General features: G+C 44.6%; 1 protein-coding gene across 3 annotated transcripts; it reads left to right on the forward strand.

Moving 5' to 3' along the window:
• Window positions 1-1641: 1641 nt before the first annotated feature.
• Window positions 1642-12946, forward strand: LOC114592153 (uncharacterized). 3 transcript variants are annotated; one of them, XM_028720063.2, is made up of 5 exons: window positions 1642-2261; window positions 5081-5194; window positions 6088-6207; window positions 7323-7424; window positions 9277-12946. In XM_028720063.2, the coding sequence occupies exons 1-5, from the start codon at window positions 2102-2104 to the stop codon at window positions 11583-11585; spliced, it is 2805 nt and encodes a 934-aa protein (XP_028575896.2). In that variant the 5' UTR covers window positions 1642-2101; the 3' UTR covers window positions 11586-12946. The 3 variants fall into 3 exon arrangements, with proteins under 3 accessions (XP_028575896.2, XP_077777243.1, XP_077777249.1); XM_077921117.1 differs by lacking the exon at window positions 1642-2261 and adding an exon at window positions 3226-3349; XM_077921123.1 differs by lacking the exons at window positions 1642-2261; window positions 5081-5194 and adding an exon at window positions 3228-3349.
• Window positions 12947-17511: the final 4565 nt, after the last annotated feature.

Consider the following 17511-nt stretch of genomic DNA (forward strand, 5'->3'; position numbering starts at 1 on the left):
CAGCCCAGCCTTTCACATGATGTATTCTGCATATAAATTAAATAAGCAGGGAGACAAAATACAGCCTTGTCGTACTCCTTTCCCAATTTTGAACCAATCAGTTACTACTACTATAGGGTTTCTTCCCTGTATGGCTTCTCTCATGTACAACAAGGTGAGCTCTAGCAATGAACTCTTTCCCACAGGTGGAGCATGAATATGGCTTTCCCCCCATGTGGATTCTCTCATGTATAGGGAGGGTGGACAGTTGTGTGAAGGTTTTCTCGCACCATGAACATTTATAAAGTTTCTCACCTATGTGCATGGGCATGTGCCTAACAAGGTGTGACCTCCACTGGAAGCTTTTCCCACAGTGCGAACACTGGAAGCCATTTTCCTCAGTGTTACGCATCATGTGCCTAAAAAAGGCTGACCTCTGGACAAAGGTTTCCCCACACGCTGCACATTCGTATGGTTTCTCGCCTATGTGGTTAGGCATGTGCCTAACAAGCTGTGACCTCCGCCTGAAGCTTTTCCCACAGTGCGGACACTTATGGCCTCTTTCGCCCGTGTGGCGCACCATGTGCCTGAGAAGCGCCGAGCTCTGGATGAAGGTTTTCCTGCACGCGGTACATTTATAGGGTTTTTCTCCTGTGTGGGTTCTTTCGTGGATGGCGAGGTGCGACGCTTGGCCAAAGCTCTTCTCGCAGACGGCACAGCGATAGAGCTTCTCTCCCGTGTGGGTCCTCTCGTGCCTGGTAAGGTGGGATCTCCAGGTGAAGACTTTTTCACAGCAAGAGCACCTGTACTCTTTCTTCCCTGCATCAGCCCCCTGTGGCTCATGTTCTGCTGGAACACACAGAGAAGAACGACACACAAAATTATGCCGTAACCGAGTGCTCACTTCCATTATTTCACCCCACAAGTCTGACCGCAACCTGTGTGCTGTGGCCAGTTCTGGGCAATGAGCTATAAATAAGGAGAATGGCAGACCCATCGGTATGGGTTTAAACCAGGGTAGGGAAACGGTGGCCCTGCAGACAGTGCTAGACTCCAATTCCTGTCATCCCTTCTTAAAGATAATGATTTAATTCCCTGCAATGGGAATGTTTACTTATGTTAAATTACAGTGGTACCTCTGGTTAAGAACGTAATTCATTCTGGAGGTCCATTCTTAACATGAAACTGTTCTTAACCTGAGGTACCACTTTAGGTAACCACTGAGGTACCTGTTTAGGGAAGCTTTTAATGTTTAACAGACCACTGTATTTTAATACTTTGTTGGAAGCCGCCCAGGGTGGCTGGGGAGACCCAACCAGATGGGCGGGGTATAAATAATATATTATTATTATTATTATTATTATTATTATTATTATAGCTAATGGGGCCTCCTGTGGCTGCTCTGCCGCCGGAGCACAATTTCTGTTCTCATCCCAAAGCAAAGTTCTTAACCTGAGGTAATATTTCTGGGTTAGTGGAGTCTGTAACCTGAAGCGTATGTAACCTGAAGCGTCTGTAACCCAAGGTACCACTGTACTGTGTACTTTTAACGTGGGTTTTTTTTCTCCTCTGGCAGTAGCTCTCATGTGATTGGCTGACTGTGAATCACATGAGAGAGGCATTCCATTCTGTTGTGACTGTTATTCCAGTAACTGTCATTTTTAACGGCTTTTCTGTTCTCTCTCTGTGTGAGAAGGAGAATGGCTGCTGAGAGAGGCTTCTCAGGATCCCGGGGAGGACAGTGTTGTGTCCGTGTGACCTGTCTGAAGTGAAACGGACAGAGGAAGATCGCTAAACGTTAATAGGGAGAAACCTGTGCAGGGGGTATCTGTAAGGAACAGTGAGGATCTACCTCAGGAACAATCCATCAGGGGAGGAGACCAGCAGTGCCTCCTATTCTCCAAGAGGTCGCTGTAGAGGCGCCGTGCTGGGTGGAGATGTTGAGGCAGCAGGACTGGCCTCTAAGGCGTGTGCTTCAGCCATTGCTGCCACAATGACAGGAGCAGCAGGTGATGTATTTCTTGGAAGGCAGATCTGCTGCCACTGTAGATGCTGTCGCCAGAGGTGGCTGCCTCATATTGCCTCATGGGAGGGCCGGCCCTGGCTACGCCTACTCTAGCAGATGAGTGCCGTCCAACAATTCAGGGCCAAAGAGTTCCTACCTAGCAACCTGGCGTCCTTGAGATCCTCCTGTGTGGTTTCCATGGAAGAATCAAACTCTACAGCGGCATCTGGTGTAGGCCGTTCTGTCTTGAAGGAATTCGCCACCATCTCTTCAAAAGGTACCAGTGCCTATATAAGAGACATGCAAACAAAACGGAATTGGATGCTACCAAGTAGAAGACTTTTAAGTAGTCTCACAGTTTCCCTCCAAGAATTCTGGGAATTGTAGTTTACCCCCCACCCCCAAGAGCTAAAATTCCCAGCAGGCTTTAATGAAGTGCAGTGCTTTGAGGTGCAGCAGCCAGCCACCCTATAAGCAAAGTAAAAAAATATATCTGAAGGTAGCTCAGATAGTTGAAAAAAATCCTGCATTGTAGCGGGTTAGATCATTAGATGGGACCTCGTGATCCCTTCCAACTCTACAATTCTATGATTTAGAAAGAGAGAGATGGGGAGACTTGAGGTTCATTCTCCTCTGAACCACCCCATTATGCAGTTGGATACTTCATTATATAGCTTTTGGTGAATTCTGAAGACTCAGCTCTTTACCCCGGCCTTTCCTTTCGACACCTGAAAATGTGCTGCTTTTTGTAAAATATAAATTTTGACAGTATTTTTTAAAGTCTTTAAACTGTATTTCGGATTGTTGTAATCCGCCTTAGAACCCCAAGTTGAAAGGCCGGTAATTAATGATAATAATAATAATAATGCAACACAGAGAACACCCTCAGTCTCATTCATGCGCTTCCCAGCTGACCCCTCCTTCCCTGCCCTTTCTCTACTAAGCAATTCTTTTCTTTTACATTTTCTTTTAATTTTAAATTATGCGCAGGTTTCCCCGCCCCTTTCCTCCTCGCATGATTACGCAACCGCAAGGGTATTTGCGGCGCGCGCGGGATTCGAACCCAGCTCCCGGCGGAGATGCAATCGGCTGGACTGGCTTGGACGTTTCTGCGGACAGCTGCTCTCCGTTCCCTCCCCGTGGACTCAAGGGGTTAAGCGGAGAGAGCCGCCTGTTCCTAGAGAGGATCAGATAAAGATATGAGAGATGGGGAAGTGCAAAAAAAAAAAAAAAAAGCAAAAAGCGAACCTCCTTCCTGTGTGTCCCCCGCCCCTCTCTGGATTTGGGGGGATTTAACGCCGCCTTGCAGAAATTTGGGGTTTGCAGGATTCGCAGAGGCTGCAATGCAAAGGCTGCAAGGAGCGGGTGAGTGAAAGAGAAGGGGGGAAACTTGCATTTTAAGGGGAAGAGAGAAGAAGAGGTAGGAGAGATGAGTTGGGGGGGGGGGCGGAAAGCAAACCTCTCCCCCCACAAAATCAAAGGGTCTTCCTTTTGCAGCGCATCCTCGCAAAGGCCCCCGAGCCCCGCTCCCCTTCCCCACTACCCCTGTTTAGATGAGCTGCAGACAAAGAAATCGAGAGGCAGGAGCCGGGAGGATAAACGCCTCTCGTCTAAATGCGGTGAATCTGGGAACAAAAGCGGTGTGCATATTGTGCACCGAGAAGATCAGAAGTGTGGTGGTGCTCCAAAAATCACAGTCCCCAAATAGCACTCGGGTTTTATTTATTTATTTACTTGTTTGTCCATTCGCTTGTTTATTTGTCCATCATTTTGTCAGTATTTCCATACACTGCCCTCGCCTTCCCCTGCTGTCGGGAAAACGTCTGACTTACTTTCTGCCTGACAGCTTTAGTCTCTGTTGTTGTTGTTGTTGTTGTTGTTGTTGGAATTTACATACCACCCTATACCTGGGGGTCTCAGGGCGGTTTAAACAGTCTTAAAACATCAATGACTTCCCTTCTTCCCTTTCCATGGTTCATTTTGCATAACTTAAATCCTTGCATATTTTACATAAACTAAACCATTCGGTGTTCAGTTATTACATCCATCAAAACTTATTGACACTGTTGAATTTAGCCTTAATGCTGCCAGCGTTTTCAGCTGCACACAATTATTTTCCATCTATTCAATAAACGTTTTCCAGTCGTCTTCAAACGTGGCTTCCGGTTTTCATTCATATTCCTATCGCTTTTTTAGCTTTCAGAAAGCCGCCTTGGCTGCTCTTGCTTTGAGCAGGATGTAAATTGGGTAAATGAGTCATACGGCGATAACAATACCAGCCTACCTTACAGGGTTGTTGCAAATAATAATAATAATAATAATAATAATAATAATAATAATAATAGAATTAATGTGCATAAAGTGAGCCCTGGGGTGTGTCAAATTTAAGCCTGGCTTCTCTATAGCTATGTGGCAGGTGTACTTGGACCAGGTAGAAGGTCCACCATTGACCTTCCATCTTGATTTGCTTGCCCAAAACTTAACACAGAGGTTAGACTATGCCTGGTCATTATTGAGTTGTTTTTGTTTTTTTTAAGGGAGGATACAGTGGTACCTCGGGTTAAGTACTAAATTTGTTCCGGAGGTCCGTTCTTAACCTGAAACTGTTCTTAACCAGAAGCACCACTTTAGCTAATGGGGCCTCCTGCTGCCGCCACCGCACGATTTCCGTTCTCATCCTGAAGCAAAGTTCTTAACCTGAGATACTATTTCTGGGTTAGCGGAGTCTGTCATCTGAAGCGTATATAACCTGAAGCATATGTAACCCGAGGTACCACTGTATAAGACAATGAACATTTGCCCTGCACTTATGCTGATTTGCTTGGGGAGCGATTACACATCTTCCTGTTGATTGATTGTTCACCACTGCTCATTTTTAATGTTTTTCCCCATCTACTTTCCAACCTGCAAAAAGTCTGGGGTTTTTTTAAAGTGCATTTGTTGCACTAGGGTGACAGAATCTTAAACCCGCTATAAATGTGCAAAAGCAGAATTCTGGGTATGTGTGCCTCCAAATACCAACAGTCTGAATATGAACTAACATGGCTATAAAAAATGTTGTTTCTGACTGTTTCTGCCTCTTTCCTTTCCCCTCAGCCTTTTCTCTTCCTGAACCTGACATGCTCTCTCAACTTGACCCTGGAGAAGACCCATGGGTTCCGGATCTTTCCGCCAAAAAGGAGAGGGAGATTCCGTTGGACGGTGGAGAGGGTGAGAGAGCTTAAACAAGCTGATTGAAAAGAAACCATTTGTCCTGGACCGAAACCCCAAAATCGACTCCTTCCACCTTCTCGGCCTCATTCCCTTTTAATATTTCTTTTTCAGAGTTTCCATTTTTTATAATATTTTTATTAGTTTTATTAAATATTACAAGGTAAATAGAAAAGGAAAATCAGAACAAAATCCTTACATAACAATATAAACACAATCGTCTACATATTTATCAAATGCAGACTAAAGAAGAAAAAAGACAACAGATAAAGGAAAAGAAAAAAGAAAGAAAAAAGAAAAAAGAAAGAGGAAAAAAGAAAGGGGGGAAAACTACTATCCATCAATAATACCAAATTTATACTTTAAACATTACATTATAAAAATCCTAATTAAAATTCACCACACGTCTCTTAATTTCTAGTTCACCTTTACATCTGTTCTTCGTTCACTTCCTTTCCTTAAGTTCTCTCATAGTCCATCAATTCTTTGTATTCTTTATATTCTTCACAAGGTTAGTCTAAGCACAACCAAACTTTCATATTTGAGCCATGCTTGTGTAAATACTCATTTAGACAATCCCATTGTCTCTGTACCATAATTTTGGATTTGTGCCTTATTAAGTCCGTCAATTAACTCCAGATACTCACATAGTTTACTTAACCATTCTCTTTTTGTTGGAATAGTATTTCTTTTCCATTAGCTGGCTACCAATATTCTCGCTGCTGTTGATGCGTATAGAAATATGTTAATTTTATCTTTGGGGATATCCTTACCCAAAATTCCGAATAAGTATGCTTCTGCCCTTTTGCTATATGAAACCTTTATCAATTTTTTAATCTCTTCATAGATCATATCCCAAAAATGTTTAATCTCTGGACATGTCTCTTTTTCAGAGTTTCCTGATGTGATCATAAAAGTGGAACAGGAAGAGGAGCTGTGGCTTCCGGAGAAATCGGATCAAGGAGCGAATCCGCTGAACTCCTCTCTCCAAGAAAGAGAAACGGTATCATCGGGTGAGGAGCGGCCTTAAACCTGCCTAATTAATTCAGGGGCAGGGAACTTTCCCCACCTCCGAGGGCCACATTGCCTCGTTGAGAGCCTTTGAGGGGCCACCTGCCAGCGATGGGCAGGGACAGAGGAGAAAGTGGGCGGACTAGTGGATGCGACTGTTATCATTGTACAGTAGGCCACATTCCGGCCACGCAGAAGTGCGTTTGCTGGAATGTGTGGGATAACGCTTCTTGTTAGTCTGGACAGAGAGATGTGTGTGGGTAGCTGCGGAGACCCCAGAATATTCTTTGGCTGGAATGTAGCCTAAAACAGAAAGGTAAGAGTCACACCTGTTGCTCCACCCACTTTTGCCTTTGGCCCCACCCACCAATCTCAGGCCCCACCTTCCTCAAAGGTCACCCCCCAAGCGAAGGTGGCTCTCAGAGAGCCAGTGTGGTGTAGCGGTTAAGAGCGGTAGTCTCGTAATCTGGGGAACCGGGTTCACGTCTCCGCTCCTCCACATGCAGCTGCTGGGTGACCTTGGGCCAGTCACACTTCTCTGAAGTCTCTCAGCCCCACTCACCTCACAGAGTGTTTGTTGTGGGGGAGGAAGGGAAAGGAGAATGTTAGCCGCTTTGAGACTCCTTAGGGTAGTGATAAAGCGGGATATCAAATCCAAACTCTTCTTCTTCTCAGGCTCTTGGATGGTTGCCGTGATTCTGTGGCTCTTTGGCTTCCCAATGGTTAATATTTTCACAATGTTGTGTCACATCTTGAGTGAGGGATGGGATAATCCGACTCACGAGATGCCCTGCGATTTGTGGGAGAGGTGAAGGGGTCTTCTTGGAAACCTGTTGTTGGAGGTCAGGATATCATTCCGCACTTAGGACAACTTGCACGGCATAGCGGCTGTTAAGGGAAATCCCGGTTTAACTCTCCCCTCTGCCATCAGCTTAGTAGCTGCCCTTAGGCAAGCCACTTGTATCCCAGCCTCAGTCTTCCCATCTGTTAAATGGAGGGGGGGGCTTGTTGGGCTGTTTGTAAAGATTGCAACTAGATGATGCAGGGGAAGTGCTTTGAAAATCGAAAGTCCTGTACTGAAATCAACATACTAACAAGTGTCTTCCCCACCAACCAGGGTTTTCTGCTGTGATAATCAAGAAGGAAGAAGATGACGAGCTTTGGGTGGTGTATCACCAGGGCTCTGAGGAAAACGAAACATCCCCACCTGCCCACTCAGGTGAGAGGTTTATTTAGCTGAGTCTGGATCCCTAAATAAAAGCACTCTTCCAAGATCCTATACGATACGATAATCTATATTGTCAGTGTCCCATACAGAACAACGAAATTGAAAAATCTACATCAGACATTCAGAAACCAACAAGCCTGCTATCCCAGCCATCCTAGCCTGGTTAGCCCCCTAAAAACTCTGATACCCCATTTTTAAATACAATATACTCCCACAGAGACTCCTTACAATGTGTTTAAAACCAAAATCGCATTTAGATAGAAACTGTATCTCAGACGGCTAGTCCTAGTCTTTATAACCCTGTACCTTCTTCCAGAAGGCAGAAGCTGAAAGAGATCATTTCCAGAGTGCAAACTATCCTGCGCTATCTCTGCAGCTTTCTTATGGCACCTGGAAGCATAGATTTGATCCAATGTGGGAAGAGTGCACCCAATTATTCTCTCCGCAGTCTTTACAACCCTGGACATTAAAATAACTGTCAGAGAGACAGGTCAACAATATCTACTGATATTCTGCTTTTGTAAAATCGAAACCGCATTTGTGCCTTGAGTTTCAGCAGCAGCTCTCTCTGTGCCCAACATGCAGGGCAAGCTTCGAAGTGGAAGGATAATCTCCAGCGACAGCTGCCTGTGGTGGCTGTTGGAACCAAAGACTACTACAGGCACAGGGAGGCTTCATAATTTGCAGTACATTAACTGCCCTTCAGATACTCACAAATGTCTACTCTTTTCTCATCATACTCGCCCCATCCTCAAAGTGAAGCTAGACTCTTGATTTACACTTTGCTCTCAGGCACAACTTCTGTGTTTGCTCCATCGACTAGAAGGGAGTGTATTTATGTGGAGTTCTGCACATGTGTCTCCAGAAACAACAGCAGTGAAGAAAAAGTGCGATCCTCCTCCAGGCTCTGTGGAATAGCTTTCTTGTCGAGATAATCTGCACTTTCTGGAAACAATTGAAGACATTTCTGTTCCAATGGGTTTTCCCAGTTGAATGTATGGGCCCCTGCCCTGGATGTCTGCTTTGTTTTGGATAAATATATCTGTTTGTGTGTGTGTGTGTGTTGCTTTTAACTTTAAAAAGCTGTTTTTATTGTACATTGCCTTGAGACCCATCTGTGGAAAGGGATAATAATAAGTCGTACCTTGGATCCCAAACGCCTTGCAAATCAAACTTTTTGGCTCCCGAACGCCGCAAACCCAGAAGTGAGTGTTCTGGTTTGTGAACATTATTGGAACCCGAATGTCCAACACGACTTCCATGGCTTCCGATTGGCTGCAGAATTTCCTGCAGCCAATTGGAAGCTGTGCCTTGGTTTCCAAACGTTTTGGAAGTTGAACAGACTTCTGGAACAGATTCCATTCGACTTCCAAGGTACCACTGTAGTAGCAGGAGAAATAATAATAATAATAATAATAATAGTGTTGGAAGGGACTTAGAGGACCATCTAGTCCAACCCCCTGCAATGCAGGAATATGCAGCTGCCCTATCCAGGAATCAAACCTGCAACCTTGGCGTTATCAGCATCACACTCTAACCAACTGAGCTATCCAGGCTATAATAAGAATCCAGGGCCTAAGTACATATAGTTGTCTCTAAAAATTTGACAAATGGCCCAGAATGCAGGAATCTTTTGCCCAAGGTGGGACTCGAACTCATGACCCTGAGATGAAGAGTTTTATGTCCTGTCAACTGAACTATCTTATTTGTTGAGCAAGTAGGCATTCCACATGCATGACAACATAAGTAGATTCATGCCCATTGTTAAGATAACACATTGTACATTTTCCCTTCCCGGTCAAACTTACTCGTTCACTCGTTTACTTTCCCTTTATCCCGACAGAAGAGGGCCATGGAAAAAGATGCACGGAGGAGAAAGAGAACAAATGCTCTGACTGCGGGAAAAGCTTCACGCAGAGGTCTAGCCTCGTCCGACACGAGAAGACGCACACGGGAGAGAAGCCCTATGAATGCGCAGAGTGCGGGAGGAGCTTTAGCCAGAGGTCGATCCTGACCCGGCACGAGAGGACCCACACGGGAGAGAAGCCATACAAATGCTCAGAGTGCGGGAAGAATTTCCGCCACAAGTCGGCGCTTCTGAGGCACGAGAAGATGGAGGCCGGGGAGAGGCCGTACGAATGCTCTCACTGCGGAAAGGGCTTCATCCAGAGGTCCAACTTCCTCATCCACGAGAGAATCCACACCGGCGAGAAACCGTACCTGTGCTCCGACTGCGGGAAAAGCTTCGTCCAGAGGTGGCACCTGCTGGTACACGAGATGACACATAAGCCTGAGCAGCCCTACCAGTGCACAAAGTGCGGGAAGAGATTCAACCACAGCCTCAACCTCGTCGTCCACGAAAGGAGCCACGTGGGGGAGAAGGTGTACCCGTGCCCAGACTGCGAGAAGAGCTTCACGCAGAGGTCAAGCCTCGTACGGCACAAGAAGACCCACACGGGGGAGAAACCGCACCGGTGTGCCGAGTGTGGGAGGAGCTTCAGCCAGAGGTCGATCCTGACCCGGCACGAGAGGACCCACACGGGGGAGAAGCCGTACAAATGCTCAGAGTGCGGGAAGAATTTCCGCCACAAGTCGGCGCTTCTGAGGCACGAGAAGATGGAAGCCGGGGAGAGGCCGTACAAGTGCTCTCACTGCGGAAAGGGCTTCATTCAGAGGTCCAACTTCCTCATCCACGAGAGGACCCACACGGGCGAGAAGCCCTACAAATGCGCCGAGTGCGGGAAAGGCTTCGTCCAGAGATCCCACCTTCACGCCCACGAGGTAATGCACAAGGAAGAAGGGTCCTTTCAGTGCTCAAAGTGCGGGAAGAGGTTCAACCACAGCTTGAGCCTCGTCATCCACGAAAGAAGCCACATGGGAGAGAAACCCTACCCGTGCTCTGCCTGTGGGAAAAGCTTCGTTGACAAATCGAGCCTGGTCAGACACGAGAGGGCCCATCGAGGAGAGAAGCCATATGCGTGCTCCGACTGCGGGAAAAGGTTCAGCTATAGGTCGGCCCTCCTCAGGCACAAGAAGACCCAAGCGGGAGGGAAGCCATATTGGTTTTCGGCCTGTGGGAAAAGCGTCATCCAGAAATTGAAGCACCTCGCGCACGAGAGAACTCACAACGGAGAGAGCCTGTACAAGTGCGCTTACTGTGGCCGGGCCTACAACTTGAAGTACAAGCTCCTCATCCACGAGAGAGCCCACACCAGGAAGAAACCTTACCAGTGTTTGGAGTGCGAGAAGAGCTTCGGCCAGAGATCCAACTTCATTGTGCACCAGAGGACCCACACGGGGGAAAAGCCCCACAAGTGCTCTGACTGCGGGAGGTGCTTCAACGACGGGCGCAACCTCGTGAAGCACAAGAAGACCCACACGGGAGAGAAACCTTACCGGTGCCGCGCCTGCGGGAAAAGCTTCACGAACAAGTCAAGCCTCGTCGTGCACGAGAGGACTCACACCGGAGAAAAGCCGTATGGGTGCTCCGGTTGCGGGAAAGGCTTCACCAGCAAATCGAGCCTGGTTAAGCACGAGAGAACTCACACGGGGGAGAAGCCACACGCCTGCCCGGATTGCGGGAAAAGCTTCGTTCAGAGGTCGAACCTCCTCAGGCACGAGAGGACCCACAAAGGGGAGAAAACGAATCCGTCCTCCGACGGTGGGGAAAGTTCCGGCGGCGACTCAGCCCTGACTAGAGACGTAGGGGCCCAGGCGGAAGAGAAACCCTATAAATGTTCCGGGTGCGGGAAAAGCTTCCACGAGAGACGGAACCTCGTCGTTCACGAGAGGACGCACACGGGGGAGAGGCCGTATAAGTGTGCTCACTGTGGGAAAACCTTCACCAACAAAACGACTCTCGCCGTCCACAAGAGAACTCACACGGGGGAGAAGCCGTACGGATGCCCCCGCTGTGGGAAAAGCTTCCCTTACAAGTCGAGCCTGATCAAACACGAGAGGACCCACACGGGAGAGAAGCCCTACAAGTGCTCCAGCTGCGGGAAAGGGTTCAACCAGAGCGCCAACTTGCTCGCACACGAGAGGACCCACACGGGAGAGAAGCCGTTCAAATGCTCGGACTGCGGGAAAAGTTTCGGCGACCGGTCGAATCTGATCAGGCACCAGAAAAGTCACACCGGAGAGCAACTCTAGAAAGACTCGTGCTTTGGTAGGGTAGGAAGAAACCTCACAGCGGATTATTTCCTGCTAGGTGCCATAGGAAACAATGCAGAATATACCACGACAGGCTTTATCTTCCCGTTGGGTGATGTGATAGAGCTTTTTCTGGGCTGTACAATTTTACACTGCTGTGGGGTATTCAGATAGTTGAACATTCCCTAATTTGGGGACAGGATCTTCCTGCACATAGAGAATTAGCACATCAATAAAAGGAACTAGGGCATGTTATGTTTCTATCTACAGTGAATTTTGCATATGGAGTATCAGCACACCCACCCACACACCAGGCCTCTAGCAGTCCAGTCTAGGGGGAAAAGCACTAATTTACTGGTGGCTAGTAAGTGTGATCTTCAGTTCCTCACCCCACAGACCTCATCCTTGAGCTCTGCGTTCTTAATACATACGTCCCGTTACCTTTCGCTTTTCTCGTTTTACTTCATTGCAGTACCGCACTTCAGAGCAAAAACTTTTTAACTCTTGCAATGTTCCCACGGGGGAATTAATTGTAGGGGTAAAAGCAAAAGTTCACGGAGAACGCTTGGTTTGGCTGGCGACATCAAAGAGCATGGGAAACTATTACAACAGTCCGTTCTTGCAGATCTGAAATTAGATGTTTTCGGGTCAAATCCTGCTCCTATTTTGCAATTGCCGGTCTTTTGCCATCTGGAAGGTGCATGCGCAGTCTTGGTCTCCCGGGCGGACCAGTGGCACAAAGTCTGTGCCACCATCTGAAAGCGAGGGAAGCCATTCAAGTCATAACAGGGTTTCATCAAAGAACCACTTCCAGATTTGGTTGAGGTGGCCAGTCCCCATGGTCAGATCCTGCCAGCGAGGAAGCGATGGACAGTTGCGATAGTCCCCCACTTAATGCATCATTGGTGTGTTGGTGTGGAATCCCACAGATCTGCTCTGGAACAGATCCACTTTCAGAATATTCTCTGCTAAAGTAGATCCATTTTGGGGGTGCGTGAGGGTGAGGCTGACTGAGAATATGCCCTTTCAAATATTTCAGCTTTCTTTTGCTGTCCATTGATATAGGACAGAAGCTATTCTTAACACCTGGATTTAAATTCAGTTTAACAGCCAGGGGTGGTGTGTATGCCACAATTCCTGAGAAGTACATTTAAAAAAATGCCATCAGTCTCTAGAAGCATCCAGCTTTCACATTTTGGGTGTTGCTGAGGTTTATTTTTTGTTGTTGTTAAGCTGGTATTATTCTCTGCTCTATATTTGATTTATTTTATTGTAACTGGAAGCTGCCCGGGCAACTATGTTAGTGGGCAGCCTACAGATATTATTGCTCAAATAAACATTTTTTTAAAATAGAAAAATAAGTGCAAGTTACTAGTCCTTGTGGCTTTGAACAAATCTTTGGGAAGTGCTTGCTGAAATCTTGGAAAATCTTGGGTTAAGTACCGGTACTTAATTTGTTCCGGAGGTCCGTACTTAACCTGAAACTGTTTTTAACCTGAAGCACCACTTTAGCTAATGGGGCCTCCTGCTGCTGCCGCGCCACTGGAGCATGATTTCTGTTCTCATCCTGAAGCAAAGTTCTTAACCTGAAGCACTATTTCTGGGTTAGCGGAGTCTGTAACCTGAAGCGTATGTAACCTGAAGCGTATGTAACCCAAGGTACCACTGTATTTCCCTTGGTTGAGGGCAAGACTACAGGGTCTCAAAGATCCCTTGACTAGCAAAACAAGGACACAAATTGCCAATTTTTTAAAGGAATTATGCATTGTATAAATTGTATAAATGTAGATTTGGAGTGCATCGACAATTATTTTTTAATGCCAAGGTCACCATACAGATAATCCTCTAAACAGTCTTATGCCTAATGACCTCAGGATGCAATTCTATGCATGCTTACCTGGGAGTAAATCCAATTGAAATCAATGGGACTTCTAGGTAGAAGTATAGGAGTGCATTTTAATTTCGTATCCATGGGCCTCAAGATCCCTTTGGTCTACAGCTAAAATCAATGTTGGAGGTTACACCACCCAAATGGGATTATACTATTTGCCAACAGAAAGCCTTGGCCCAGTATACCTGAAGGAGCGTCTCCACCCCCATCGTTCAGCCCAGACACTGAGGTTCAGCGCCGAGGGCCTTCTGGTGGTTCCCTCACTGCAAGAAGTGAAGTTACAGGGAACCAGGCAGAGGGCCTTCTCGGTAGTGGCACCCACCCCGTGGAACGCCCTCCCTTCAGATGTCAAGGAAATAAACAACTATCTGACTTTTAGAAGACATCTGAAGGCAGCCCTGTTTAGGGAAGTTTTTAATGTTTGAAGTTTTATTCTGTTTTTAGTCCTCTGTTGGGTGCCGCCCAGAGTGGCTGGGGAAACCCAGCCAGATGGGCGGGGTATTATTATTATTATTATTATTATTATTATTATTATTATTATTATTACTACCCTGCCCATCTAACTGGGTTGCCCCAGCCACGCTGAGTGGCTTCCAACATAATATTAAAACACAGCAAAACATTTTAATGTACTGTATGATGTTTTTAAACTTCTTGATACAGGGTTGCCTTCAGAGAGTTGTGTAGTTGTTTATCTGGTCCCAGAACATGGAGTGTTGAGGAGGCGGGGAGAAAGAATGGAATAGAACATATCCTCATAAAGGAGAAAATGGCTGTTGACTACAAAAAAAGCAGTACGTAGCAAAAAAGCATAGGAAAATTTTGATCAATAAAAGATTAGGGAATGAATTTATATCCTCAGATAAAGAGAAAAAAAGGGGCGTGGTCTTATATATCAAAAACAAAATTGAATCTCATCAATTATTTAAAGATGAAGAAGGGAGAATCATAGCGGTCCAAATTAATTGGCAGGGGGAAAAGATGATAATCGTCGGGATATATGCACCAAATGGGAATAAGACAGAATTTTTTAGTTCATTGGAAGAGAAATTGTTTGAATATATGAATCAGAAAATTATAATAATGGGAGATTTAAATGGTGTGGTCTCAACAGAAATGGATAGATTAAGGCGAATAAGGAATAAAGAAGGGAAATTACCTAAAACTTTTTTCACGATGGTTAAGAATTATAATTTGGTGGATATATGGAGGTTAAAACACCCACTAGGAAAGCAATTCACATATTATTCTGAACCAAATCATTCGTTTTCAAGAATCGATCAAATATGGGTCTCGAACGAACTTACCCCTAGAATCCGTAGTATAGAAATACAGGCGAAGGTAATCTCAGACCACAACCCATTAGAAATGGAGTTAAAAGGTTTTGAAGAACGATCTTTTAGGTGGAGACTGAACGACAACTTATGGGATGACCAAAAGTTTGTGGAGAAATCCCGGAAAAACTTAGCTGAATTCTTCACGAATAACATGGATAAAGGGACAAAGATGAGTGTGGTGTGGGATACAAGCAAGGCTGTGATGAGGGGTCTCCTCATTCAACAGAATGTATGGAAAAGAAATAATAAAGAGAAATGGACAAAAGAGATCCTTAGACAGATTATGGACTGCGAACAAAAACTAATTAAAAAACCAAATAATGAGATGATAAAGCAGGAAATAAAGACCCTCCAAACTCAATTTGCGATGTTGATGAATAGGGAAGTGGAGTGGAATATTAAAAGGCTAAGACAAAAAAACTTTGAGTTTGCTAATAAATCAGGGAAGTGGCTTGCTTGGCAGGCCAAGAAAAGAAAAGAACATAATACAATTAGTAAAATAGAGGTAAATGGAGAGGAAACAACAGAACCGAAGGAAATCAGGAGAGCTTTTGTGGACTTTTATAAGTTATTGTATAAGAATAAAGAAAGAAATAATAAGAAGAAAATAGAAAGATACTTGAAAGAAAAAATGGTGAGGAAGATCCCAATAGATCAAAAAGAACAGCTGAATACCCCAATAGATAAAGAAGAGGTAGAGGAAGCAATAAAAGAGCTAAAAAGAGGGAAGGTACCGGGGCCGGATGGGTTCACCGCCAGCTATTATAAAGAAATGAAAGATACATTGATAGACCCGTTGACCAAAGTTATGAATAACATTCTAAAAGAGAAGGACATCCCAGGAACGTGGAAAGAGGCTTTTATTACAATAATATTGAAACAAGATTCGGACCCTACACAGGTTAAGAACTATAGACCCATCTCGTTGTTAAATACAGATTACAAGATCTTTGCAGGAATTTTAGCTAAGAGACTAAAAAAGACACTGATAAAGATCATACATAGAGACCAAGAGGGCTTTCTGCCGGGCAGACAGATAAGAAATAATATACGAAACATAGTTAACGTCATCGAATTTCTGTCCGATAGATATGACAAACCAGCAAGCCTAATATTTGTGGACGCAGAAAAGGCCTTCGATAATGTAATCTGGGAATTTATGTTAAAAAATTTGGAGTTTATGGAGGTGGGACAAGATTTCCTTAACGGTGTCCAAGCAATTTACACAGATCAGAAGGCAAGGTTAATAGTAAATAGTGTTATCACGGAAGAAATAAAAATAGGTAAAGGTACAAGGCAGGGATGCCCACTCTCGCCATTACTGTTCATAGTGGTCTTGGAAGTTTTACTAAATGCTATAAGACAAAATAAACAAATTAAAGGGGTGACATTAGGGGTAAATGAATATAAAATTAAGGCTTATGCGGATGATGTGGTCCTGACGGTGGAAGAACCCACGGAAAGTATAAGGGAGATATTAAATGAAATGGAACAATTTGGGAAATTAGCAGGATTCAGACTGAACAAGAAAAAGACTAAAATGATAGTTAAAAACTTGGATAGAGATAAGATCGAGCTCCTACAGCAAAGAACAGAGATTGAGGCGGTAAAGAAGATCAAATATTTAGGAATATGGCTTTCTGATAAAAATATAGATTTATATCAATATAATTATATCCCGGTTTGGAGAGGTGTGAAAAAAGACCTGGAGATTTGGGCTAGAATGAAATTGTCACTCTGGGGCAGAATTTCAATGGTAAAGATGATGGTGCTCCCTAAGCTGTTATTTTTGTTCCAAACGATACCCATAATAAGAGGTTTAAAATTTTTTAAAGAATGGCAGAAGGCGATTTCGAGATATGTCTGGGAAGGGAAGAAGCCCAGAATTAAATTTAAGTTATTAACAGATATAAAAGAAAGAGGTGGCTTCTCCCTACCAGACATGAGACTCTATTATGAGGCGGCATGCCTGTGCTGGTTAAAAGAATGGGTAAAGTTGGAGAATAAAGAATTATTAGACTTGGAAGGGTTTAACAACAGATTCGGGTGGCACGGGTACCTATGGAGCGACAAAAAGAGGGTGCATAAGGGATTCACTAACCACATTTTTAGAGGTGCATTAATAGAGGTATGGGACAGATATAAAAATATATTAGAACCGAAAATTCCGCACTGGTTATCCCCGTTAGAAATGAGGTGTATTAAGACAACTAATATGAGAGGGAAGTGGGGAAACTATGGAGAAATGGTCATCAAAGAGGGAGGGAAGTGGAAATTAAAGCCCTATGAACAAGTTAAAGCACTGACATATGACTGGCTAAACTACTTTCAGATAAATGAAATGTTTAAAAAAGAGTTGAAGGAAAGGAACTATGAAGAAAAAGAATCTATTTTTCAAAAAGAGATAATAAATACTGAAGATAAAAACCTGTTAAAAATGTACAAACTACTGTTGGAGTGGCACACAAAAGACGAAGAGGTGAAATCGGTGATGGTACAATGGGAAAGGGATTTTGGTTACAATGTTCAAATGGAGGATTGGGAAAGGTTGTGGAAAGAGAATATAAAATTTACGGCCTGCACGTTATTGAGGGAAAACACGATGAAAATGCTTTACAGATGGTATCTGTCACCTTCTAAATTGGCAAGGATGTACAAGGTAGATAATAAGTGCTGGAAGTGTAAAGATAAGGTGGGG

Source organism: Podarcis muralis, chromosome 2, assembly GCF_964188315.1.
Source record: "Podarcis muralis chromosome 2, rPodMur119.hap1.1, whole genome shotgun sequence".
Classification (NCBI taxonomy): domain Eukaryota; kingdom Metazoa; phylum Chordata; class Lepidosauria; order Squamata; family Lacertidae; genus Podarcis; species Podarcis muralis.